At 37.5% G+C, this 26815-nt stretch overlaps 2 protein-coding genes, 1 long non-coding RNA gene and 2 pseudogenes across 3 annotated transcripts; 2 read left to right on the plus strand and 3 right to left on the minus strand.

Moving 5' to 3' along the window:
* Positions 1 to 279: 279 nt before the first annotated feature.
* On the plus strand, positions 280 to 19627 carry LOC121243030. Its single transcript, XR_005936042.1, has 3 exons — positions 280 to 770; positions 15268 to 15270; positions 19617 to 19627. It is a non-coding gene; the product is annotated as an uncharacterized LOC121243030 (long non-coding RNA).
* On the minus strand, positions 1080 to 1643 carry LOC121243023 (annotated as a pseudogene).
* Positions 7451 to 8017, minus strand: LOC121243017 (kiwellin-1-like). Its single transcript, XM_041141066.1, has one exon. The coding sequence runs from the start codon at positions 8015 to 8017 to the stop codon at positions 7451 to 7453; it is 567 nt and encodes a 188-aa protein (XP_040997000.1).
* A 1136-nt stretch (positions 19628 to 20763) lies between the features above and the next one.
* Positions 20764 to 21507, plus strand: LOC121258801. The gene has a single exon (XM_041160362.1). The coding sequence runs from the start codon at positions 20764 to 20766 to the stop codon at positions 21505 to 21507; it is 744 nt and encodes a 247-aa protein (XP_041016296.1).
* A 1112-nt stretch (positions 21508 to 22619) lies between these two features.
* Positions 22620 to 23228, minus strand: LOC121258890 (annotated as a pseudogene).
* Positions 23229 to 26815: the final 3587 nt, after the last annotated feature.

The raw sequence follows: 26815 nt of genomic DNA on the forward strand, positions 1-26815 counted from the left end.
TTGGAGCATCTTTGAGCCATGAATGTTCTGCTGCGTTCGCGCAAGTGTTTTGTGAAGTCCAAATTTTTTCCCGCTTGTAGTACTGCTTCCATCGTAGCTGTCAACCATTCTAGACCACTACGACCCATCACTACAGATCTCCACACCCTTCTACTTCTCTCCACAATTTTTAATGATGATCTCCATGATTCTGGCAAAAGCTCAAAAGCCTTCGATTCCACTCAAAAGTGCACCAGCTGACCCATACTGATCAACCTTTCTAATTCAGATGCAGGGGCATCGATGCTGAAATGCATCATTCTATCGAGTAAAAGCAGTGCGCGAAGGTGGTTGGAGTTATCAGTTTGGGAAAACCAGAGCCCAAAGGCACACCAGGTTGGTAAAAACAGAACCCCTTAACTGAGATAACGGAAACTTCCAGTCGTCGGAGAATGACCGGCATCGGAGACCCCACAATGGGGTCGCTGGAGTCTGTCGAACACGTCTGTAACGATGGCTAATGCAAAGGCTCGGGTCGCGTGAAGTAACGGAGGAAGTAACGGAGAAACAACAGAATACTCCCAGTGGCCGGCAAAGGACCGATGTTGGATGCCTCACAACGGACTCATCGGAGTCCGTCGTCCAAGTTTGTGGCAGAGTTGAAAGTGCACGGCGACAGTACAACACCTTCGACAGAGATGAAGTGAAAAAACCAAGTTCGCTGGCAAGGACCGACGCCGGACGGCCCTTAGCGAGGACGTCGGTGTTCGCCGGCCTCGTCTTTGACAGAGGTGAGATATCACACTCCGATTGATGACGCGTGAGGGGTGGCGATGGGTTGGTTGAGTTAGGGTTTCTCGCTTCACTGTTCACCCACGGGAATCGCAAGGTGTACGGAGAGAATCCCTTTCATAGTTCTTCCCTCACTTTAGAAAAATAGCGAATTTTGAATAAACATATACTCTAGAATAACGAAGAAATGCAAAACAAAACTAGTAGAATAAACACGCATTTGTATTCATAGTAATGCCATACACGTACGAACTATAAATCACAATGAACCTCCACATAGGTGTAGTATATCTTAAATATAATGGAAACTAAGCATCAGACCAATAAATGTCTAGTTCACCCCAATCACTTTCTGGCACCCCCAGAGCCTTCTAAATAGCTTTAGGGTCATTGACAATGATGTTAGGACACGGAGGTTGGTAATGATGGTCAGCATTGCAACCCATAGTGGAATCACACTCGTCAACTACCTTGGCCTTGACTCTCCTTCCATTGCCATAGATCGTGATATAATTCAAACACCTTTGCTTATTATTTAACCATCCTGTTGACAGTGCTACCACAGGAGTGTCATCAGGGTGATATTTGTTGTCGCATTCTGATGGTCCACCACCATCCCCACCTTTTTGAAAGCTGTTGATGGTTAGTGTCGCCTTAGTATGGCTAGACATGGGGGGTGAACACTTATAAATAGTGTAAGGCTTGCCTTGCACCCAACGATCAGAGTCGTTCTCTTGGTTACATTGTCATGGTGGAGGTTTTTCCCCCCTTATTATGCCATTGGGCTTGCAAGTTTGAACAACTCCGGTCCACTTGGTGAGAAGGAGAAAGAAGAAGAGGGCAAGGCCTGTAAAACAAACACGGTTCTTCATATTTTTTCCTCTTTGGCTTCAGTTATGTTTGGTGTGAAGAAGTTGTAGTGGTTGTGTGTCCTATTTATGGAGATATTTTTAATGCCATGGTGGGACGTGTGTAGTCATATCTTTTGAGGAAATATAGTACTTTTTCTTTGGAAGGTGATTTGGTATTTACGTGATGCATCTAGGAAAAGAACAAAACTCGACTCAATGATTGAAATTAAATATAAAACCATATTATAAAACTGTGTTGATCACGTACGTAACCATATACGAAGCCCTACTTTTGTATCTTTTGGGCCAGCATCTAACATCTCAATCTTGTGGCTGGGTAGTCAATCTGTAGCCTTGAGATGCAGATCTAGTAATGCGTGCTTTTGATCTTGTCTACAATCTCAATTTTTCATTGCCAAGCAAATTTGTTATATATGGAAGGTTGTAAGTATTTTTTCTAACATCACAAAATAATTTTGAGGGATAAGTACTACACTGGCTTGTAGGATTTGATATTTTCCAAATGAGTCATTGAGATAAGAAAAGGGGGGAAAAAAAAAGAAAAATAAAAAAAAGTCTATCTGGGTTCCTATAATATACTATGTAATAGCCTGCTAGAAATTCACTGGTGGAATTTCTATTGACTTTATGAACCTCGTGAAAACCCCATAAGTTTTTACGAATTGACCAATCGCGTAGGTTTTAGTCTGTCAACATAGTCAGTGTTATCACTCATTATGGTGCTAGAATATGAGTTTAATTATTTGAGGTAGTTAGAAGTGTCAGTATGAGTTATGGTCGACGCCATTTGACTTAGTTGATTATTTAGGATTTTATGGCGTAATAGCTAATTTTCATAATTCCGGACGAAACGCCTGTTTGAAATTGTGAATTTATTTTTGGGGGCACTTCGGGGTTGAATTTCAGTAAACGATTTTCACTATAGGTTAATATGAATATTTAAAATTTTTCAGTACTAAGTTTATTATGCTTTTTTTTTGGAGTGAATAGTAACCTCGATAAGCGCACCTAGTGTAATGTTTTCAAAATCACAGTGTGAAATGTCCAAATTAGGTTAGAGAAGTTTTATTTGGACACTTGGCAAGATCTTAACCACACATAGTGAATAATATTAGAGACTTGACACAAAGAGGAACCATTAGATGGATTTGTGAAGGAAATCAATGTGTGAGATCATGTCATCCAAGCAAGACTTTGTTTCATCTGATCAACCAATTTGTGCCAGACCAAAGAAGGTTTCAATCCTAGCGAAACCCTAAATGGTTGGAATCCAATTGAACTTCCAAAAGCTTGATTGAAACCAAAACCCGAAACGGTTTCCCCAAACCCTAAAGTTGGCCTCCGAACCTTTTCTAACCCGATTTCTAGTATTGTGTTTAATCACTTGATTAAATTACTTTCACATGCTATTAATTAATCAAATCTTTGTTATGACATCATTTTCCAACCTTTTAAATCTTGGAAATTTGATTGGGCCAAGAAAAATTACTTTTGGGCTTGATAGCATCTCAAACCCTAACCAAACCCCCTTTAAACCCCAAATTGAAGCCCACTTGGTTGGGGCCCACCAAGGCCCACCAAATTGGACACCTTGGCAAAGCTTCTTGAAGAAGTTTCCTCCCCCACATGGCAGACCATCCACTGCCATTGGCTGCACCCAATAGTGCCTTGATGTGAATAAGAAATCAACTCCATCAACCTCCATCTCTCACAACTGCTGTAGGCAGTCCTTGCTCCTCTCTATTCTCCACTTTATGTCACATAGCCACCTCCAATCAAGGGTCATTCAAGCCCATAACTTCCCCCTCCAGGAGTCCAAAGTCGTGCAAGACACACTTCTCTCCATTTTATCACTTCTTTCCCCCGTTCTTAGAAAGAAACCCAAAAGAGCTCTCTCGTCAGATCTCTGGGTCTTTTTACATGGCCATTTACGACCCTTTTGAGGTACTTTCTCATAATGAATCCTTCATAAAATTTGTTCTTATTTGCGTCTAGTTTCCGTGGATATCTTATTAGTCTTATTCCAAGCTCATTTGGTCGGTCAAAAGTATTTTTAACCATGGAAAGGTCATTCTAGGCGTGAAACTGGAGAGTATGATATGTTTTGGAATTTTTGACCAAGCTAGTGGACATATCTTGGTCTGAAAATTTTATAGAGTATTGTTAGCATGTGTTTATGAAATGTTCATTGATGTTTTGTTTTATGAATAAAGCTTTTGATGATAGAGTTTCTTAGATTTAGAAACTTGAAAACTGGAAGTGGAAAAACAGTTTTTGTTTTGTGAAAGTTTGGATATTTTGTGGTTTAGGATGTTATTTCGAAGATATTTAGTATCATTTTTAAAGATATGATTTTCTATGCAAGAGGATTTCGGTTTGGCCTAAGATTTGATGTTTTTGGGTTAGATCCATGTTTTGTTGAATTTTAGCCATGTGATGTTAAGTTTGATGGTTGGATCTTCTTTAGGACACATTTTTAAACCATGAGATGTTTTAGTTTGAAGATCACATGTCTTTAAGTCATGGATCAAGAGATTGATCAAAGTTGGTTGAGAGAAAAGTTTCTGTTTTTGGACTAAGTTTAAAACCAAAAAAACTCCAAGTGTTGTCTTGTGATTTTGGTGACTTTTGTTTGATGATTTAAATCATGGTTGATCTTAGGATGATGTTATGAATATGTTAGAAGTAAAATTTGATTTTTTTTGAAATTCTTGGAGATGTTTTTATTAAGGTCAAAACTTGTGATTTAAGGATTTATTTTTTGTTAAAAAGTTTGGGTCTTTTTACAAAAAGTTTGGTATTGATGATTAGCTTTTCTTAATGGATATTTTAAGTATATTTTTAAACTTAGGATAGGAAGATCCTTGTTACAAAATTTTGGTTTAATCATGGGTTTTGAACATGGAAGAAATTGCAACCAAAATCAAGAAAATGGCCTATGAATGTTTCGGCCATTGTGAGTTTTCCTTAGTTGTGAATGATTTTAAATTTTTCTGAGTTGATATTTGAGTCTAGGACAAAATTTACATGAGGAATGTAAATTTTGGTAATTTGTGGCATTAGGATGTGAAATCTTTAAGTTAGGGGTAAAATAGTCATTTTCTCACATGAAGAGGGTAAAATGGTAATTTTACTCGAAGTTGTCCATTTTCACTTTTCTAATTGTTAGTAATTAAATTTCTAACTTTTAGAATACTCTCTTACAGTTCCTCGTGTTTCGCTCTTTATTCTAGTAGAATGAGACGATCAAAGTAAGTTGGCTCTAACTTACTATCAGTTTACTGTGTATGTGTGATGGGTAAGAGAACTACAATTTATGTTCGTATGTTGTTATATATCCCATGTCATCACATATTTATCTATTACACGAAACATTCTGTCATGAAATATTTATTTATTACATAATATATTCTGTCTTATGTTTCTATCTGTTGTAAGTATGTCACATTACGTATGCTATCTGTTACATGTATGTCATGTTACGTAATATACATTCTCACATGCTATGCAATGTTATGAAATATTTTCTGTTACATGTTATGCCATGTTACGAAATATTGTCTATTACATGTGTGCCATGTTATGAAATGTTGTTTGTTACATTTTATGTCATGTCTGTGGTCTTACGTTCATGTCACGTTACGCTAAGTCGGGACTTCTGTCGTTTATGTCACGTCACGTTACGAACTGTCATGTATGCCAGTTAAGTTGTTCATGTCATTTACGACCCTAAGCTCTAGGATGTGGTAATATCCTAGTGGAACTCTTTTGTTCATGCTGAAGTGTCTAAATATGTGTGAAATTTCTTGGGTTGACGAAGTACAGTCAACAGGTTGTGAATGAGGCCTAACTAGCTGGTCACCGGAGCGTGACAGGCACTAATGCAGATAGAGCCACACATTATGTTACGTGTGTCCACAGCAAGTGTGGCATAAACAATTCATGGGGCCACAACAACTGTGCATACACTACGTGAGACACAGTAATTGTGACACGTAGAATATGTGAGGCCACAACAACTGTGGAGTACGTATTAACGCACTCACAGCTGGTATAGACACCTGTGTTGTGATGCGGTAATCGGCAGGGACACACGGCTCAAGGGGACCCGTGTAGCACCCGTATGGTCACTTTATTAATTAAGTCCATTGAATAAGATTCCAAGTTCATGTATTTCACGTTGAAGTCATGTTTCACGTCATGTTATGTTCAAGTTTACGTTCATGTCAAGTTTCAAGTTCATGTCAATCATGGTGACTCTAAGAGATAAGAATACGCAATCATGGTAATCCTATGAGATAAGAACACGCAATCATGGGTAACTCCAGGAGATAAGAATACGCAATCATGGTAATCCCATGAGATAAGACTACTCAATCATAGTGACCCTATGAGACAAGAATATGTTTCAAGTTCATGTTTATGTCATGTTAGGTTCATGTTCAAGTTCACGTTCATGTTATGTCATGTTCACGTTCACGTTATGTTTCAAATTCACGTTTATGTTATGTTGTGCTCAGGTTCATGTTATGTTCAAGTTCATGTTCAAATTATGTATGTTCACGTTCATGCTATGTTTCAAGTCCATGTTAAGTTTCAAGTTCACGTTCATGTTATGTTGCTAGTCCATGTTATGTTTTAAGTTCACGTACATGCCATGTCACGTGAAGCTAAGTTTAAGTTTAAGTTTAAGTTCAAGTTATGTCATTTATGCCATGCTATATGTCAAGTTATGCTATGCTTACTTATGACTTTGATTATGCATTCATACTTTTACTGCCATACATGCATCATTAACTTGTGTGGAAGTTTCCTGTTAACTTGCTGAGATTTGTAATCAAATCTCACCGTGGTAGTCCCAACTACCATTCTCCCGAATGGTAGGTGATGTGTCAGGATCAATGTAGGGAGCAGACACTGGCAGATTGGAGGAGGTTGACTAGACGCCGTAGATGCAACACGGAGCTTGCAACCTCTATAGTTAGGTTTTTGGATAGTATTTTGGCATTATTAGTCGAGTTACGCACGTTACTCAACGAACTAGCCCAATAGTGTATTTTGGCAATGTAATTATAGAGTCAGGTCTCCGTTGTTTTGTGATTACAGTCTTCTGAGACCCGTGCTGTAATCGTGGATGTTTTAAGTATGCATGGTTTATGTTTTAACTATTTGGGATATTATAAGTTTGGTGCAAAGTATTGCTCAAAAAAAAGAAAAATTATCAGCTGCGAGTATTGCATAGTGCTATATGCATGTTAGGAACATTGCATTTTATATGTCATGAACTGTGGCAGGTAACCTTATGTTGCATGTCCCGACGCTTCGAATGTCCGTCCAATCCCAAGCGAAATCTGGGGGCGTCTCATACTATATTATGTCACTATAGTCTATAATATAATTATAATATATATTATAATATATTATCACTATATTATTATATAAGCTATATAATATACCGAATAAATTAGACCGAACCGGACTAGAACTAATAAAACCGGAGGTACTAGTTTAGGGGTGTAACCAGTGCAGTATCGGTTTTTCAAATCTCAGAACTGGAATATACCGGTTAGATTCTAAAATATGTCCAAAATCGAACTGAATCGAACCGGACCGATTACACCCCTAGGTGCAATGAAATTGTAAAAATTATAAGCAATATACCATATACTCCAGAATAACGAAGAAATGCAAAACAAAACTAGCAAAATAAACAAGCCTTTGTATTTATGGTAATATCGTAAACGTAGAAACATATAAATCACAACCAACCTCAACACAGGTGTAGTATATTTTAAACACAATGGAAACTAAGCATCAGACCAATATATGTCTAATTCACCCCAATCACTTTCTGGCACTCCCAAAGCCTTCCAAACAGCTTTAGAGGCATCAACAATATTATTAGGACATGGAGGTTGGTAATCATGGTCGGCATCGCACCCCATAGTGGAATCACACTCGTCAACTACCTTGGCCTTGACGCTCATTCCATTGCCATAGATCGTGATATAATTCAAACACCTCTTCTTATTGTTGAACCATCCTGTTGATAGTGCCACCACAGGGGTGTCATCAGGGTGATACTTGTTGTCGCATTCCGATGGTCCACCACCATCCCCACCTTTCTGAAAGCTGTTGATGGTTAGTGTCGCCTTTGTATGACTAAACACGGGGGGTGAACACTTATAAACAGTGTAAGGCTTGCCTTGCACGCAACATTCAGAATCGTTTGCTTTGTTACATTGTCCTGGTGGAGGCTTTTTCCCCTTTATCGTCCCACTAGGTTTGCATGTCTGAGCTTCAACGTTTGACCACTTTGTAACAAGAAGAAAGAAGAAGATGGCAAAGCTTGTTAAACAAATTTGGTTCTTCATTTTCTTTTTCTCTCTTGCTTTGGTTATGTTTGTTGTAAAGAAGTTGTAGTGGCGTATCCTATTTATAGATCAGATTAACTAGTACTCCAAATAGGTATTTTAAATGTCAAAGTAGGACACGTGTGTAGTCATGTCTTTTGAGGAAAAATACTTTTTTCTTTGAAAGGTGATTTGGCATTTTCGTGGATCTTGAAAAGGAACAAAACTCGACTCAAGGATTTAAATAAAGTATAAAAAACCACATTATAAAACTCATGTGTTGATAACGTACGTAACCATGCATATACGGAACCCTGCTTTTATATCTTTTGGCCGTAAGCATCTAATATCTTATGGAATTTCCTTAATTTATTCGGAAAGAAAAAAGGTATTCATTCCTTTGAATCTTGTGGCAGTCAATGATTAACCTTGAGATGCAGATCCAGTAATACTTTTGATGTAATCTCAAATTTCCATTCATCGCCAAGCAAACTCGACGTTATTATATAATGGCTGTAAGTATTATTTTTGGCCTTATCGAATTCTCCTCAGCCACTTGTACAATGTTTTCTAACATGATCACAAAATAATTTTGAGGGATAAGTAATATAGTGACTTGTAGGATTTCATATTTTTCAAATGATTCCTTGAGGGTAAGATAAAAGAAAACAAAATAAAACAAAGTCTTGTCTGGATTTTTTATTTTTTTAGAAGAGTCAAGACCACATGTCCATGAGTGGCCCTATCCCAATTTTATTAATTAAAAAACCCTCACTTAAGGCGGAGGAATACCGTGGAATCAACATTACAAACTAAAAAAACAAGAACATCACACCCCAATACAACTCCCAACATCAAAAAACACAACATCACACTCAAAAAAGAAAAAAACTAAATCCAAACACTCCTTATATAAGGACATCCCATCTTCTCCAATCTAATAATACCTTTAATATCCACAGGTCAATATGAAAATGAAAACCATACTCCATTGCAACCTTTGGCACCATATCGAGCCAACCCATCCGCCGCAGCATTAATCTCTCTATACGCATGATTCGTAGAGAATCTAAGTCCACCAAATAAATGCAAAATTTCATCCCAATAATCCTCTAGATACCACAACCCACATTTCTTATCCTGCAACCATTTTATTACTAGCATAGAATCCATTTCAATTTCCACATCCCGAATACCCAAATCCCAAACATTACGTAGACCATATAATAGACCCAAAACTTCTGCTGATTATTAGTATTCTGACTTGTAAATTTTGCAAAACTACAAACAAACTCCCCTTTATCATTCCGAATTACACCACCCACACCGGAAGGACCTGGATTACCAAACGAACTTCCGTCTACATTTAATTTAAACCACCCATTCTTTGGCCTTGACCACCTTACTTGTTTCATAGCCATCGGTGACATCTGTTTAATCGGCAGCTGCAAATTTTTCAAAATTTCTTTATCACGCCTTGATATTTCTTTCAACTCCTTCAATCTCAAGACAATCCAAGAGAGCCAATGCAATATCGAACACCATACTGAGCTTACAGATTCAAATTTCCTTTCCATCCTTGCCTTGTGGCGTCGCCACCATAGTCTCCACGTAATCACCGAAGGAATAATACCTAATAGTTGACCCTTTTGTGTGGATCCTCTAGCAATTCGATGCCAACTATCCACACGTCCTCTCCAATTAATCCCAGCCATATTTCTCATGCCAATTCGAATAGCGCACAAGCTCCAAATCTTCTCTGCAAATTCCCCTGTTGCAAGAACATGGCTCATATCCTCATAAGTACCGGATTCACAACAGTCGCATCTTGAAACTATTTGTATTCCCACTTTACGGATCCTATCATCCACAGCCAAGCATTCATGCATAGCCTTCCACATTGTGACTGAAATCTTCTTAGGAATAGCCGTATGCCATACCCATTTTGCCCAAGGAATTTCCAAAGATCTTACATGAATACACTGCCAAGCACTACTAGTAGAAAACTCCCCACTTGGATTTTGAAGCCATATCAACTTATCCTTACCGTGTTTCAAACAACCCAGTTGTTCAATTAATTCTTCTGCTTTTTCTATCCCCACTAATTGTGAAAATAACTTTCCATTCCATCCACTCGCTGTTTTACAGTCCTTCAATAATAACTCTGGCCTCTCACTGATTTCTTGCTGTGCATAAATTGGGCCATTTTCAGACCAATTATCCCTCCAAAAAAATACGTTTCCTTCCCTCACCTTCCATCTTGAATTTTCCATTACCTTAGTCAAAGCATGCATAATACTTTTCCAGAAGTTCGATCCTTTATTCATAGGCACCAGAGTTATATGCTTTGTCCCAATGTATTTGTGCCTAAAAAATGACTCCCATAACGATGTTCCTTGAATCAAATTCTAGGCTAACTTCATATGTAATGAGCTCTGCACTTCCTGTAGATTACAGAGACCCAACCCTCCCTCAGAAACTGGTCTACAAATACTACTCCACTCCTTCCATTTCTTTTTTTTCTTCCCATCCTTTATACCCCAAAAAAAGGTGCTCATAAGTTTTTGAATTTTGTCCACCACCGATTTGGGTACTTTTATCACCGCAAGACAATGAATTGGGAGACTCTGAATCACAAGTTTTAACAATAGAAGACGAGCACCATTCGACAGTAAATGAATTTTCCATCCATCTAAACGATTTCTGATCTTATTTATAATATCTTCAAAATGAGCACTAAGCAACCTTCTAGAAATGATTGGAACTTCTAAATAGGTGAACGGAAAAACCCCTTCTGAAAACTCCGTCATCCTTAATATCATCCGACGCCTTCCTTCCGAAACTTGTTTGGAAAAGAAAATCGAAGATTTTCTGTTATTAACCACTTGCCCTGCCCATTCTTCATAGACTTTCAGAATTTTAATAATAGCTCGTATTGAAGCTTTTCCCCCATTAGAAAATAAAACAATATCATCTGTATATATAAGATGTGAAATAATAGGCGTACCTCGAGGCTGAGTAAACGGCTTGATCTTTCCCAAATCCAGTTCTCTCTTTATCAAACGAGTAAAAATCTCTTCAACTATCATAAATAAATATGGCGACAACGGATCACCCTGTCTCAACCCTCTCCCACTTTTAAAAAACCCCTTAGGAATCCCATTCATCACCACTGAGAACCAAGGAGTAGTAATGCATTGTCGAAGAATACCGCAAACTACTTCTGAAAATCCAAAAGCCCATAAAATATGCATAAAAAATTCCCAATCAATACTATCATAGGCCTTGGCCATATCAATTTTTAACATAACATTTCCACCATGGCATGATTTATTCATATTATGGACCATTTCTTGCATTAAACTAATATTCTCGAAAATGGTCAAACTTGGAATAAAGGCCCCTTGTTCAGGAGCGATTATTTTTTTTAACAACAGGGAGAGCCGATTTACCAATATCTTTGAACAAACCTTGTAAATGACAACGCAAACTAATCGGTCGAAACTTATTAAAAATCTCAGGACTTTCCACTTTCGGAATTAATACCAGAAAGGTGGCTGTATAAAACCGGGGAAAATCCACACCTTGAAAGAATTCAGCTACTGCCTCAACCACCTCACCGCCAATAATATGCCAACAAGCACGATAAAATCCTGACCCAAAACCATCCGGACCCGGACTACTGTCACTTGGAATAGAGAGGAAAGCGTCAAAAACTTCATTCAAACTCAGCACTCGACGTAACTCTTCATTGTCTTCCGGTATAATGACCTCTTGAACCAGCCCCTCCAAAGAAGGCAAAGAACGACCCTCCCCTGTTGTTAAAAAATTCTGAAAGTGAAAAATAGCACCATCATGAATATCCTCTGGCGATGAAAGCATAGATCCATCCTACATTTTCATTTCACAAACAATAAGAGACTTTCGACTTCGAATAGCACGGAAAAATCTTGACGACGCTTCCCCCGATTTAACCCAAGTTAGCTTCGACTGATAAGCAATTCTCTGCTCTTCACGATCTAGCCACGTGGAGAGCTCAACCTGTGAAGCCACCAAGTCTAATTCAACATGTTTCGAATACCCTGCCTGTAGATCTCATTCCAGCCCCTCAATACGATTTTGAAGATTTTCAATATGTATTTACATTCGGCCAAAAACATTCTTATTCCATTCCCTCAATGCTACCTTAACAAGCTTTAATTTAATCATAAGTTTAAGCAAAGCAGAACCTGCGAACACCTCCCTACCCGAAGCTTTATCAACACAATCCAAAAATAATGGATGGGAAATCCACATTTGGTGAAATTTAAATGAAGGGAATCCATACTTCACTACAGGCCTCTCCATCGAAATCAACATAAGGGAGTGATCAGATGAAGACCTATTTAAATATTTTAATTGAACATTCTGAAATACTTCCATAGCAGAAACATTCATCAATCCTCTATCTAATTTCACCCAAGATCTGCTAAGACTTGAGTGACCATTACACCAAGAGTATTTCGGACCAGATGTCTGGATTACTGAGGTAATACTTATATATAATAAAATGACTTTTTTCATCCAAATTCCCTTAAGTAATTAAAATTACTTTACATGAAACTCATTTGTCACCATTTTTTTAAGAATTTAAAAAATAATGTCAATCAGCATGCATGCAAAGTCATGAGAAAAATGTTACAATATTAAAAGCATTGATAAAACAAGTTACAAAATAAAATGACTCGAATTTGAAAATATGCCTAAAATAATAAAAAAAAAACTTATAAAACTAAAATCAAAACCAAAATTAATAACCTAAATTCTTTTGAAAAATCAAATTAATTTAAAATTATAAATAAAAATATCCGATTAGAAGAAAAAAACACTAAAATACATTTAAGAAAAAGATTGAGATTACCAAAAAAAAACTAAGCCACAGTTTGAGAGACTACGGCTCAAGGGGTGGCTTACGAAGGTGTAGTGCTACACCCACCGAGGGTGTAGCCCAAGAATGGGTCCTGAGAAGGCCAAATCCTCTTTTTTTTTTCATTGATTTTTTATATCCTTACACATTATAAAAAAAAAATTACAATATTATTAAAAAACACATCCATAATTACTAAGTAAATCAAAAAAATAAATAAATAAAGTGTCGGTACCAACTCTCAGTAGCTCTATCATTTTCCCTTAAGAAGGCTACCCTATATATGGGTGGCCATGCACCTTCAACCCCTAATACCCCTTAGGTTCTAGTGCGTACTCTCTCTCTCTCTCTCTCTCTCTCTCTCTCTATCAAAAACCATATTATAAAACTATTACTTTTTCTTTGTACATGCGTATACAAAGCCCTACTTTTGTATCTTAACGCAAGTATGTTTCATCTTATAGCATTGTCGTAATTTATTCGTAAAGAGTAAATTGTTAATCTTTTTGAATCTTGCAGTAGTCAATCAGTCTTGAGATGCAAGTCTAGTAATAGTTTTCAAGTCCAAAATATCAAGTTTTTGTCCCCTAGCGAATTTATAGAGCAATCTTACTCTGTTACACACCGATGGAGGAAAATTGGGAGTGAAGGGAGAGGAGTTATGATGCTGCTGTGTTCGGGGATGTGGAATAGTGCTGTTGGAGAATATCCTAGAAGCTAAGTATGGAGCTTGGGCCGGAGCTGGAAGATAATCAAGGAGTCGGGCTCATGAAGAGATGCGATGGGCCAAGGGCCAAGTGTCATGCTTGGGCCTCTTAGTTGCTTATATTTATTTGCAGTTACATTTACAATATGGGCCGTAGGCCTTAGTGATAAGGGTAGTTAAGTACTTTACTATCTTTACTTTATATTCCCTGTAAGCAGACAATTATGTTTTGTCTAGAATATTCTTGTGTTGTCAGGGTTTTGGAGGAGCTCCCCTCAAAGAGAGCATTTAACTATCAATTTCAATACAATATCACTATTCATCTATCATTTTCCCAGAATTTTTCTGCTGCTATTATACAATCCATTGACTTAAGTGTAACAAATTGTACCAGAAACCCCATTCCTCCCCTGCTTCCATGGCTGATGGCACAAGATTGAGGGATCTTCAACAAGGATTTCAATCCTTCAAGAAGACCACAGAGGCTCACATTATACAATTGGAATCCCAGTTTTCTACAGTTGGCGTGGAGCTACAAGCAATTAGGAAACAAATGGAGGGCATGATGAAGCAGTTCTCCTCCATTGCAACGGATCTGCAGAAAAACAAAAAACAAGGCTTAGGTGGGTCTAGCAGTCATGAAAAGGCATATCAACAAGAACAAATGATTCCCCACACAGGGGAAATACTTCCCAGAGCTGTGCAACTAGATTTTCCTACTTTTCATGGTGAAGAACCCCATGGTTGGCTGTATAAGGTGAATCAATTCTTCAAATTCCATGATACTTTACCACAACTGCGTTTGAGACTTGTTTCTTTCCATATGGAGGGCAAGGCCCTAGTATGGTTTCAACACTTAGATGAATCTAGTTTGGTTTATGATTGGGAAGGGTTTGTGAGAGCATTGTTGATTATGTTTGGGCCCAGCAATTATGATGACCCCATGGAACAATTAACTAGGTTGAGACAAGTTGGAACTGTGGAAGAATACAAGGCTCACTTTGAAGCCTTTTCTAATAGACTTGCAGGTCTATAGGAACAATGCAAATTAAGCTATTTCCTAAGTGGCCTAAGAGATGAAATCAGATTATCGGTGCGTATGTTTAACCCAAACAACCTCACCCTAGCCTATAGCTTTGCCAAAATACAAGAAGAACACATTTCCCTCCATTAAAAACTCATAACCCGAACCTACATCAACCATCACCATGAACCAGTCTCACTCAAAATCAACCCAAGCCCTTAAAACCATGACACCAAAAACTCTGGAAGGGCTGTAGTACCTGTGTAGAAAATTAGTGATAATCAAATGAAGGATAAAAAGGAGTAGGGTTTATGTTATCACTGTGACTCTAAGTGGAGACCTGGGCATCGTTACCAAAGCCCAAAATTATGCTTAATTGAAGAAATAGTTGAAGAAGTGGAGACTAATGAGGAAGGGTCAAGAACATAGACTGATCAAGAAGGTGGGGTAGGGCTGGAAAGTGTCCTGAAATATCGTGCATGCCATAATAGGGTCACTCAAGCTGAAAACAATATGTATCAAAGGTAGGATTGGCAGTCAAGGGGGTCACAATATTGATTGACTCGAGAAGTATGCATAATTTCCTAGACTCAACTTTACTTGCTAAGGTTTAGTTACCAGTCACAACCGAAGAGAGAGTGAAAGTTATAGTGGCAAATGGGGAATAGGTGGAAAGTGGTAGGGGTCAAAGTCATGATTCAGGAGCATATTTTTAACATGGATCTGTACCTATTGGTTTTGGCGGGATGTGATATGGTTTTAAGGGTGCAGTGGCTCTAAGGGCTAGGCTCTATCCTATGGAACTTCAGGGAATTGACAATGCAATTTTCTCTCAACAATGTGGTTGTGAAGTTAAAGGGGTTGAGTGCTAACTCGTGGATTGAGAAGGGCTATGTAAACAGTTCCAATCAAAGGGAGAAGAAAGGCATTTTACTGTAGTTAATTGAAAAGATCCCACCAACTCAAACACCAACCCTACCAGAGCCAATACAACAACTATTAAATCAATACCTAGATATTTTTCCCTCCCCATATGACCTTTCTCCTAACCGAACCCATGACCACTCTATCAACCTACAACCTGCCACTAAACCCATTTCAGTACGCCCTTACCGATATTCGTAATTTTAGAAGGATGAGATTGAGAAAATAGTAAATGAGCTACTGGATTCGGGGGCCATTTGTCCTATTCAAAGTCCTTATTCCCCACCCATCTTATTGTTGAGAAAAGTGGATGGAACATGGAGGTTTTGTGTGGATTACAGGGCGCTGAACAGTGTCACTATCAAGGATAAATATTGTATACCCGTCATGGAGGAGTTGATAATGAGCTACATGGGGCCAACATTTTTTCTAAGCTTAATTTATGGTCGGGCTACCGTCAAATCTGGGTGAAAGTAGAAGATGTGCCTAAGACTGCCTTCAGGACACACAAAGGGCACTACGAGTTCCTAGTCATGCCCTTTGGCTTGACCAATGCACCCTCGACATTTTAAAGCCTTATGAACCAGATTTTTAAACCTCATCTTAGACGTTTCATTTTGGTTTTTTTTTTCGACATTCTATAGCAGGGATGTCATGACTCACTTGACACACCTAAGGGTGACTTTTGACATTCGAAGGTAAAATCAGCTTTTTGCCAAAATGAACAAGTGCTGGTTTGGCTGTGAAGATATTGCTCATTTGGGCCATTTAATATTTGGCCAGGGAATTTAGGCTGACCTTGAAAAGTTGAATGCCATGTAAGACTGGTCTGTCCTGAAACCCATTAAGGCCTTAAGAGGTTTTTTAGGCTTCACATGTTATTGTAGAAGGTTTGTGAAGGGTTATGGGGCCATTACTGCTAAGTTGACTGGATTATTAAAAAAGGATGGGTTCAAGTGGGAAGAAGGTGCCCAGGCTGCTTTTGAGAAGCTAAAAACAACCATGACTCAACCCCCTGTTTTGACTTTACCCAATTTCCAATTACCCTTCACTATAGAATGTGATGCCTCCGGGGAGGCCATTGGGACTATTAGGACGGTAAGCCCCTTGCATTTTTCAGTCAAGCAATAAAAGGGAGGGTACTAAATATGTCCACTTATGAGAAAGAATTGCTGACACTAGTTTCAGTAGTGCAAAAGTGGCGGCCTTATTTATTAAGCCAATCCTTTGTGGTCAAAACAGACCACCAAAGTCTTAAGTTCCTACTGGACCAAATGGTGGGTACAACTATGCAGCAAAAGTGGGTCTCCAAACCTATGGGCTATGATTTTATTGTAGAATATAAGAAGGAAAAAGAAAACCTAGTGGCAAATGCACTTTCCAGACTGAATACTACAACAGAGACCACATTAGCTACCTAGTTGGGATTGGGTGATTAAAATCAAGTTTCTCTATGACACTGATGAGGTGACTCAAGGCCTATGACAAAAACATCGAGAAGGGAGTTTACCACAGCACTACTCAATAAAAAATGGCATTTTGTTATACAAAAATAGAATGTATGTGCCTACCAAGCCCACCATGATCACCAAATTGCTGCAATTGGTGCATAGCAGCCCCATGGGGAGCCACTTGAGTTTTGACAAGACGAGCCATAGACTAAAAAGAGATTTTTACTGGCGAGGTCAGAAAACTGATTTGAGAACATTTTTGAGGGACTGTGAAGTGTGTCAGACAGTTAAGATTGATAATACACTTCCTACTGGGCTATTATGGCCCTTGTTTGTACCCTCAAAACCATGGTCTGTGATCACCATGGATTTTGTTGGAGGTTTACCCACATTGATAATACACTTCCTACTAGGCTATTATGGCCCCTGCCTGTACCCTCAAAACCATGGTCTGTGATCACCATTGATTTTGTTGAAGATTTACCCACATGGATTTTGTGATCACCATGGTCTGTGATCACCATGGGTTGTGGTGGAAAGACTCAATAAATACTTCCCCTTTGAACTCATCTCACACCCCTATACAACCAAGGTGATAGCCCAGTAGTTTTTAAAACACATTTTCAAGCTCCATGGGTTGCCTGACTCCATCATATCAGACAAAGACCCTACATTTACTAGCAGATTTTGGAAGGAATTATATGCTTTGCAAGGAATCTATCTAACTTTCAGCACTGCCTACCACCCTCAAACAGATGGACAAACTGAAGTCATAAACAAGTGGGTCAAGAACTAACTTAGGAGCTATGTTAGTGATAATCCTAAGGTCTGGTTGAACTGGATTGCCCAAGCTGAGTGGTTCTACAACTCTAATCAACATGTAACAACAAAAGTGACTCCCTTTGAGGCCCTCAACGGGTATAAACTCCCTAGACTAATGAGCTGCAATCCAGGAACAACCAAGCAGAGGAAGTGGGTGTTACCTTGTAGGAGCATGACAAACTGTGGCACCTTCTAAAACAGAACATAGTTAACGCTCAAGAAAGGATGAAGAAAAATGTGGATTTGAAGAAAAAGGAGCAATAGTACCAGGTTGGTGATTGGGTCTGTTTGAGACTGCAACCGTATCGTCAAGCCTCAATCTAGCAACGGAAAAGTCTCAAACTTTCACCCAAATACTACGACCTCTTCCAAGTGGAGCAAAAGATCAGAGAAGTAGCATATCAGATTGAGCTTCCACCAACAGCCTAGATCCACAATGTATTTCATGTTTCTCTGTTAAAAAAAAGAATTAGGGCAGATTGTTAGTCCTTTACCCACGTTACCACCAATAGATTCAATGGGGGTTTTCAAACCAGAGCCAAAAGAAAAATTGACGAGAAGAATGAAGAAAGTGAAGTACAGACCTGTGGTGGAGCTCCTGGTTCGTTGGCAGGGGCAACTGGTGGAAGAGGCCTTGTGGGAATCGTACCACCAGTTGTGTGAAGCTTTCCCTCATCTTGTGGGCAATGTATTCTAAGGAGAGGAGCTTTGTTACACGTTGATGGAGGAACAATGGAAGTGAAGGGAGAGAAGTTACGCCGCTGCTGTGTTCGGGAATGTGGAAGAATGTAGTTGGACAATATCCTAGAAGCTAAGTATGGAGCTCGGGCCAGATGGGCTGGAAGACAATCAAGGAGTCGGGCTTACGAAGAAATGCGATGGACCAAGGGCCAAGGGTCCTGCTCGGGCCTCTTAGTTGCTTATGTTTATTTGTAGTTACATTTACAATATTGGCCGTAGGCCTTAGTGATAAGGGTAGTTAAGTATTTTACTATCTTTGCTTAATATTCCCTATAAGTAGACGATTATTTTTTGTATAAAATATTCTTGTGTTGTCAGACTTTTGGGGGAGCTCCCCCTCGAAGAGAGCATTTCACTATCAATTTCAATACAATATCACTATTCATCTATCATTTTCCCGAAATTTCTGTTGCTATTATACAATCCATTGACTAAGTGTAACATACTCTTGATCTTAAATTTCTTCCTAATTAGACTAGCTAATTTAACTTATTTATAGTATTATAATATGTCTATCACTTAAATATTGAACAACCATTTAAAAAAAAAAATAACAGCCATTTAAAGTATGACATTACTGTAAATATGACTAGGATAATATAATATAGGCTGAAAAATACCTATATTTCTCCTCTTCTTCTTCTTTTTTGACAAAGGGGGTGGGGGGTTTCAAACCTAGATTTTTCATTAGAAGAATCAGGTCATATGCCATTAGGCCATGATCAAGGGCTACCATTTCTCAATTTATAATAGAGTATTGAGTACTTTTTTAATTTCCTTTTGAGGTATTCCACCCACCTATTAGTACTTTTTTTTCCTAAACCTGACATTTCCCATATGTCAAATGATCTCTTCGTCCAAATTCTCTTAATTAATGACAATTACAAATTACTAATCATAATTAGACCTTATCACATTTATATAGTCATTTTTTAAAATAATTAGACCCGCAGCTTCTTTTGCATAAATATGAATTGGCATCAAGACAAAGAATAAATAAAGATAAAATTTCAATATTCAGCAAAAATGTACCAGAACCTATCAAGAGGAGAATCTTATCAATGTTGGGGGGGGGGTGTGGGGGGAAGCTCAACACAACAATATGAGAAATACCTGGGATTACCTCCTATGGTGGGGAAATCCAAGACTCTAGCTTTTGCTAAAATTCGAGGGAGAGTATGGAGGAAGCTGCAGGGCTAGAAAGAAAAGTTCTTGTCCATAGGTGGGAGGGAAATCCTTATCAAAGCAATAGCTCTCTCAATTCCATCCTATACCATGAGTTGCTTCAAGCAGCCAACAAGTTTATGTAAGGAATTAGAGAGGATTTTGGCTCAGTTTTGGTGGGGACAGAGAGCTGAGGAGAGGAAAATTCACTATTGCAAATGGAGTAAACTATGTGAACCAAAAATAAAGGTGGAATGGGGTTCAGATATTTAAAATGCTTTAATTTTGCTCTATTGGCCAAGCAGGCATAGAGAATCTTGAAGAATGAAGAATCCCTTTTACATCAAGTGTATAAAGCTAAGTATTTTCCCCAATGCTCATTCTTTGAATCAAAGTTGGGTTACAATCCATCCTATGCATGGAAAGGAATATGGGAAGCAAGGAAGATTCTATTGAAAGGGTGCCAATTGAGAATTGGGAATGGACACACTGCTAGAATTTGGGAGGACACATGGGTACCAGGACATCAAGCTCTAAAGAATGAGATGATCCTCTGTGAAGGGACTGACATGACAGTAAAGGTTGCAAGCGTAATATATAGACACACTGGGTGGTGGGATGTTCAATAGGTTAGAGCTCTCTTCAATCCAATTATTGCTTCTGATATTCCCAAGATAGTGTTAAGCCCTGGTAGATATGAAGATGCATGATTCTGGAGACATGAGAAGAGTGGAAATTTTAGTGTGAGGAGTGCATACAGATCCATGACAGCCCTGGAATCTCAAGACTCACCAGAAAACTCTACAAGAAATGAAGATAAGAAATTATGGAAGTCTTTGTGGCAAATGCATATTCCCCATATGATTAAGATCTTTGCATGGAGGGCTTGTAAAAGATGGGTTACCTACTAAACATAATTTGTTCAAAAGAAAGATTGTGGAATCTGCTCAGTGTGATTTCTATGGATCCCAAATTGAAGACCTTGCTCATGCAATTATTAACTGTCCTGATACTCTTGTTGCTTGGAACATGTTTATGCCTGCAATAAGCACTAGTCCTCCTACTGATTCTATTAAGGGTACATCCAGAAAGTTATTGAACACAGGTGACTTATCACAACTGGAAAGATTATTTCCCATCGCTTGGGCTTTCTGGTATAGACAAAACAAGTTGATTTATGAGCAATTAAAAGAGAATCTTGTAGCTATTATCAATCATGCATTAAGTCTTCAGAACCCAACCTCATCTTTCAGGAACACTCCAAATTCGACACCTACTCCTTGCTGGAATGTCCCTCCAACAAGTTTTTTCAAACTCAATGTAGATGGGGCATTGTTCTATGATAATCAAAAGGCAGGTGTGGGGGCTGTGGTTAGGGATGATCATGGTCAAGTAATAATGGCAGTTAGTAAAACAGAACCAGAGGTATCGAAAGCTGAATCGGTGGAATTACTTGCAATGCTTAGAGGGTTACAATTTAGCTCTCAAATGGGTTTGTCCAAAATAATCCTTGAAAGTGATTCCCTAATTTTAGTGGAAGCCTTGCAAGTAGAGGGGGAATCCTTATTAGTATTAGGCAATCTCATTTCTGAGGTGAAAAGAATGCTTCATCAGTTTCAAGAGGCCAAGGTACAACATGTCCCACGCATGGGGAACCAAGTAGCTCATTGCTTGGCAAGGCATGCTTGGAGAGTACAAGATGTGGAATTATGGATGCATTCTTTTCCTGATATTATTGCACAACATGTTTGGTTGGACAATTCTCTAGTGTAATCTTAGAGCTATTATATGAATGAATGAAGGTTAATTTTTTATCAAAAATAAAAAATAAAAAATGTCAATCAACATGACATATCAACAACAAATATTACAAAATTCAAAATAACGAAAAATTAAATTATAAAATATATAAAGTAGAATGACTTAGTTTTAGAAAACGACTAAATTAAAAACTTTTAAAAGCACATAAAGTTTACAAAATAAACTCTCAAATTTATGTTTTTTTATTTTATGTTTATTGTTATGATTAATTAATCTGATTTTTAATGAGTTTGGGCAATTAAGTTCGTTTAATTTATAATCTTTTAAAAAGCTTACCATATATACGTAACATGTGTTTGCTCATGATCGATTAATCATAACATGCATGGATTAATCATTTTCTTCCAAAGAATTAATGGAGTTTAGAACCATTTTGCGATACTTTATCATCCTTGCATACATAGACCGGCCGTTTGAAAATCTTTGAAACTCTAGGTCCAGTACCTTAATTTTCACGAACTTTCATGTCAATTCAAGCATGCTAAAATGCTGTTTTTTTCTTGATAAATTTGAGATGTAGATCATGAGTTTTGGTACCCTTATGTCCTAGGAGATATATAATTTTTGTGAGAGTATGTTTGCTGATCTTCATTCTTTTAATTTCTCTTTTGGTCTGAAATCATCCCCGGCCCTTATAATTGCATTCTCCTTTTAACGTTTCCATAGTACAATATCATATTCTCAAAAGAGTTGAAATGATGATATCTACCTTTAAGACAACATCAACATCAGTTCCATTTTCTGTCTTATGGACATTCTAATGGATCAAGATCTTTCGAAAATATGTCTAGCAATATGTATATATGTCAAAGCGGTATTACTGTATCACATCAAACATTTTTTTTATTTTTTTATTTTTTATAGCAAATACAATTGGAATGCCACAGATATAATTGGTTTTTGTTAGGGTTCATGAACTTGCAAACATAGTGCAAGTAAAGCTGTGAAAAGTGTAAATATTACAACAAATACTCTGTAATAACACGTAAAAGCAAAACAATACTTACAAAAGAAAGACACGTTTATTCATAGATACAACCATATAAATCACAACAAACCTTCACTCAAGTCATGTAGTATATGTTAAATGCGATAGAAATTAAGTAAATATCTAATTCACCCCAATCGCTTTCTGGCACTCCTAAAGCCTTCCAAACGGCCTTGGAGCCATCAACAATGTTGTTAGGACATGGAGGTTGATAAGCATGGTTGGGATCACACTCCATGGCCGTAGAATCACACTCGTCTACCACCTTGGCCTTGATGCTCCTGCCATTGCCTTGGATGGATGGTGATATAATTCAAACATCTCTTCTTATTGTTGAACCATCCTGTTGAAAGTGCCACCACAGGGGTATTATTTGAGTGGTACTTGTTGTCACATTCCGATGGTCCACCACCATCCCCACCTTTTTCAAAGTAGTTGATGGTTAACTTGGCCTTTGTATGGCTAGATCACACTGGTGGTGAAAACTTGTAAATGGTGTAAGACTTGCCATGCACGCAACAATCAGAGTTATTCTCTTTACTATACATTGTCCATTAGGAGCCTTTCTCCCCTTATCTTACCACTGCATGGGTTTGCAAGTCTCATGTGCTTCAGCACCTGACCACTTTGAAAGAAAAAGAAAGACTAAGAGAGCAAAGCCTATAGAACAAATATGGTTCTTCATCTTCTTTTCTTCTCTTGCTTTGGTTGTGTCTTGTGTGAAGAAGTTGTGTGAAGTGGACGTAGGCTATTTATAGAGATTTAACTACTCCAAATGAGCTATTTTAATGCCAGAGAACAACATGTGTGTAATCTTCTCTTATGAAAAAACATGCCATTTGTTTAAAGGCCAACAAATTAAACTATAAAAGAATAAAAGGGCATGTGGATTACTCCACCACCATCATATAAAACGATTATTAGTTTTGTATCTTTTTGAGTGGCGCCATTTATGCATCGACGTGAAATTCCTTTAATTAATTCAACAAGAGAAAACTGTCTCTTATAATCTTATGTCAGCTAGCCCAAGAGCCTCGGGATGCAAATGGATTCCAATCAAGTTAAAAATTATCAACCTTTACTTGTCTATAATTGAGATTTTTATTTTTATCACCACTGCCAGAGCAATATAAAGTCATTTTCAGCTAAGAGTTTTCGATCTTTAGATCCACAAACATCCAATGAAAACACTTTCTTCTTTAGATCCACTTTGTGACTGATACGTAATTAAAGTAGTAAATATTATTAGCCCATTTTATAAAGTTCAGAGTTTATAGAATTAATAGGGTGCTTTTAGACTCTGCTTTGATGTAATTAGCAGTTAATTATATATTGTTCTGGGACTAATGTACGTATGTATTTCTTCTATTGTTTGATTTATGAATGAACTCAGATTACAAAAAAAAGAAGAAAAAAAAAAAGAGTAGGTTCAAGAACACTTTCTTCTTAACACTTTTAATTATTTCTGAATTCATACAAATTAAAATATATAATATTCTGAGATAAGTTTCTGAGGAATGTTCTTCCAAGACTAGTTCACAAAGAAAGCCAAGAACTCTATGGCTGAACTCTGAAGAGCCAAGTATTAGGCTTCTGAACTGGAAAATGGAGCTTAACTTGCTATGGCAGCACCTCAATTCGTAGAACCCAGAGAAAGTTGTTTGAGATAGTGCTGAATGAGAAGGTCGACAACCCATTACCCCTCATGATCATGACTTCCCAACATGAGGTTTTCCATCAATTGAGCCCCCTCTAGGCTCTTCGAAGGGACAATATATCAATGCCATTATTGTGGTTTTTGTCATTTGCAAAAGGATTAAATTTGTATTAGCTTATTTGTTAGACAAACAAGATTATTGTGGCATACAAATTCTTGTAACCAATATTGTTTGTTCATAAGTTTAGGATCAAGATATCCCTATGTTCTTATCCAAACTTAAGGGTTTCATGTGTGAAAAAGATAGATACATGAAGTAAGGCCTATATAAGTCTTTCTCTCTCCAACTTCAGACCATGTCAAACTTGAGGAAATTGTTTTCTGTAAGTCTTGGGATAGAAGTTTCCTAGAGAGCTTGATTGAGCTCTAGGACCTTGAGTAGAAGAGATAAACATATAAAGTTAGAGTTAGCAATATATGACACGATCCCTAAACCAATACGAATACGACACGAAATAAGTGAGTTTGAATTTGATATAAATGGGTCTGTGTCTAAACGGATTGACCCAATAAAAGACAATTAATAAATAGATCAATTAATAAACAGATCAAATGCGGATAAAAAACATGTGTGTAATCTTCTCTTATGAGAAAACATACCATTTGTTTAAAGGCCAACAAATTAAACCTATAAAAGAGTATAAGAGCATGTGAATTACTCCACCACCATCATATACGACCATTATTAGTTTTACATATTTTCGAGTGTCATTTATCAATCAATGTGAAATTTCTAAGTAATTCAACTAGAGAAAACTATCTCTTAGAATCTTATGTCAGCCCATGAGCCGCAGGATGCAAATGGATCCCAATAAAGCTTAAGATTATTAGATTGGTCTAGAATCGAGATTTTATCACCACTGCCATTGCAAATTTGCAATATAAAGTGGTTTTCAACCAAGAGTTTTGTTTAGATCCACGAACGTCCGATGAAAGCACTTTGTACATTGAGGCAAATCCAAGAAAAGAATAGTTACTAATTTAACCATTTAATGTCTTTCCATTTCGAAAGAAGCCGAAAGAAAGGCTGTATCCTTTTTTGGCTTACATAATTGAATGTAATATTCTATCATAAGTATTGTAATATTCCAACATCTCCCTCAAACTCTAGACAATGATGAAAACATTATCTTGAATTTGGAAATATGATCACATTATCGGCCAGGTGGATAGGACTTGGAGAACTGATGACCTGACAGAAGGAGTCTCTGTGGCACATGGTGCAATTGGATAGAGGGCAGAAAACTTAAGGCAATTACAAAGAAGCTATATATGGTGGTGATTTGTGTAAATAAAATAACAATTGAAGTTGTTTAGGGTGTGGAAGCTAACTTATGTATCGGATTGATGATGAAAAAGAGGGTAACATCTGTTAAATGTGTATGAAGCCTCTGGAGGATGTGTGATGAGCAGAAAAGAATACCAAATAACACGTTGAACACAAGACTTATCACGAATGAAAAAAAAAAAAAGTTACAAGACACACTAGGAAGTCAGTGGCTCTGATGCCAAAATGCAGATGACAACTTGTACAGACAATTGGTGGTTTGATATGAAAAAAAATAGAATTGAAAAAGAAGTGTAACTGGTGTGTAAAGAATTGTACATGTCAAGTGCTAAAAGACTGTTAAACTGGACATGAGGTGCTATGTAAATAGCAAAGTGAAGGAACATGCCTGCAAACAAAAAGATGGAGTACGAACACAAATGATTCTATAAGAGATACTAAGATTGAGTATTCTCTTAAAATATATAATAGAAAAGGAGATGGAGAATGAGGAAGGAGGGAGAGAGGATTTGAGGTGTGAAATCACCACTTGTCCCAACATTTTAAACTTATGGGAAGAAATAGATTTTATGATTTATATTTTGTCTTAACACTCACTTTAATATGCTGGCCCAACACTCATACTTTGATACCATGTGAAGTGTAGAGTTAGAGTCCGAACTCAGAACATCTGCTCTGATTCCATGTAAAAATATAATATAATAGAAAAAAAGTTGAAGAAGAGAGAAAACCAGAATACTTCCATATGCATATGGTGTAGCATGGCAAACAAGAAATCGATAAAACAATATAGGTGTAGGGAACTATATATTTTGGGTGATTCATAGACAATTTTCAGGTCAAGCATAATCCACTGTCATGGTGAGACTGGAAGATTGGTTTTTAGCACCGTTTTTATTTTTTTCTTTCATGGAAAATTACTCATAGTAGATGTCACTTGCCTCGTGGCCCTTGTACATCCCAACTCCAAGACCCTCATGAGCACTTAATGTTAATATAACAAAATAGATTTATTTCATGCAAAATTTTCAGGATGCTGAATACAAACAGGGTTTTAATTTCTTAGGCATTCGGTTCATGATGAAGTACTTGCAAGTTGCAAAGAAAATCATAACTAGTATAACATATACTCCAGAAAAACACAGAAATGCCAAAGAAAGCTAGTAAAATAAACACGCCTTTGTATTCATAGTAATACCATACACGTAAAAACATATAAATCACAATGAACCTCCATCAAGTGTAGTATATGCTAAATTAATGGAAA

This window comes from Juglans microcarpa x Juglans regia, chromosome 1D (assembly GCF_004785595.1).
Source record: "Juglans microcarpa x Juglans regia isolate MS1-56 chromosome 1D, Jm3101_v1.0, whole genome shotgun sequence".
NCBI classification, from domain to species: domain Eukaryota; kingdom Viridiplantae; phylum Streptophyta; class Magnoliopsida; order Fagales; family Juglandaceae; genus Juglans; species Juglans microcarpa x Juglans regia.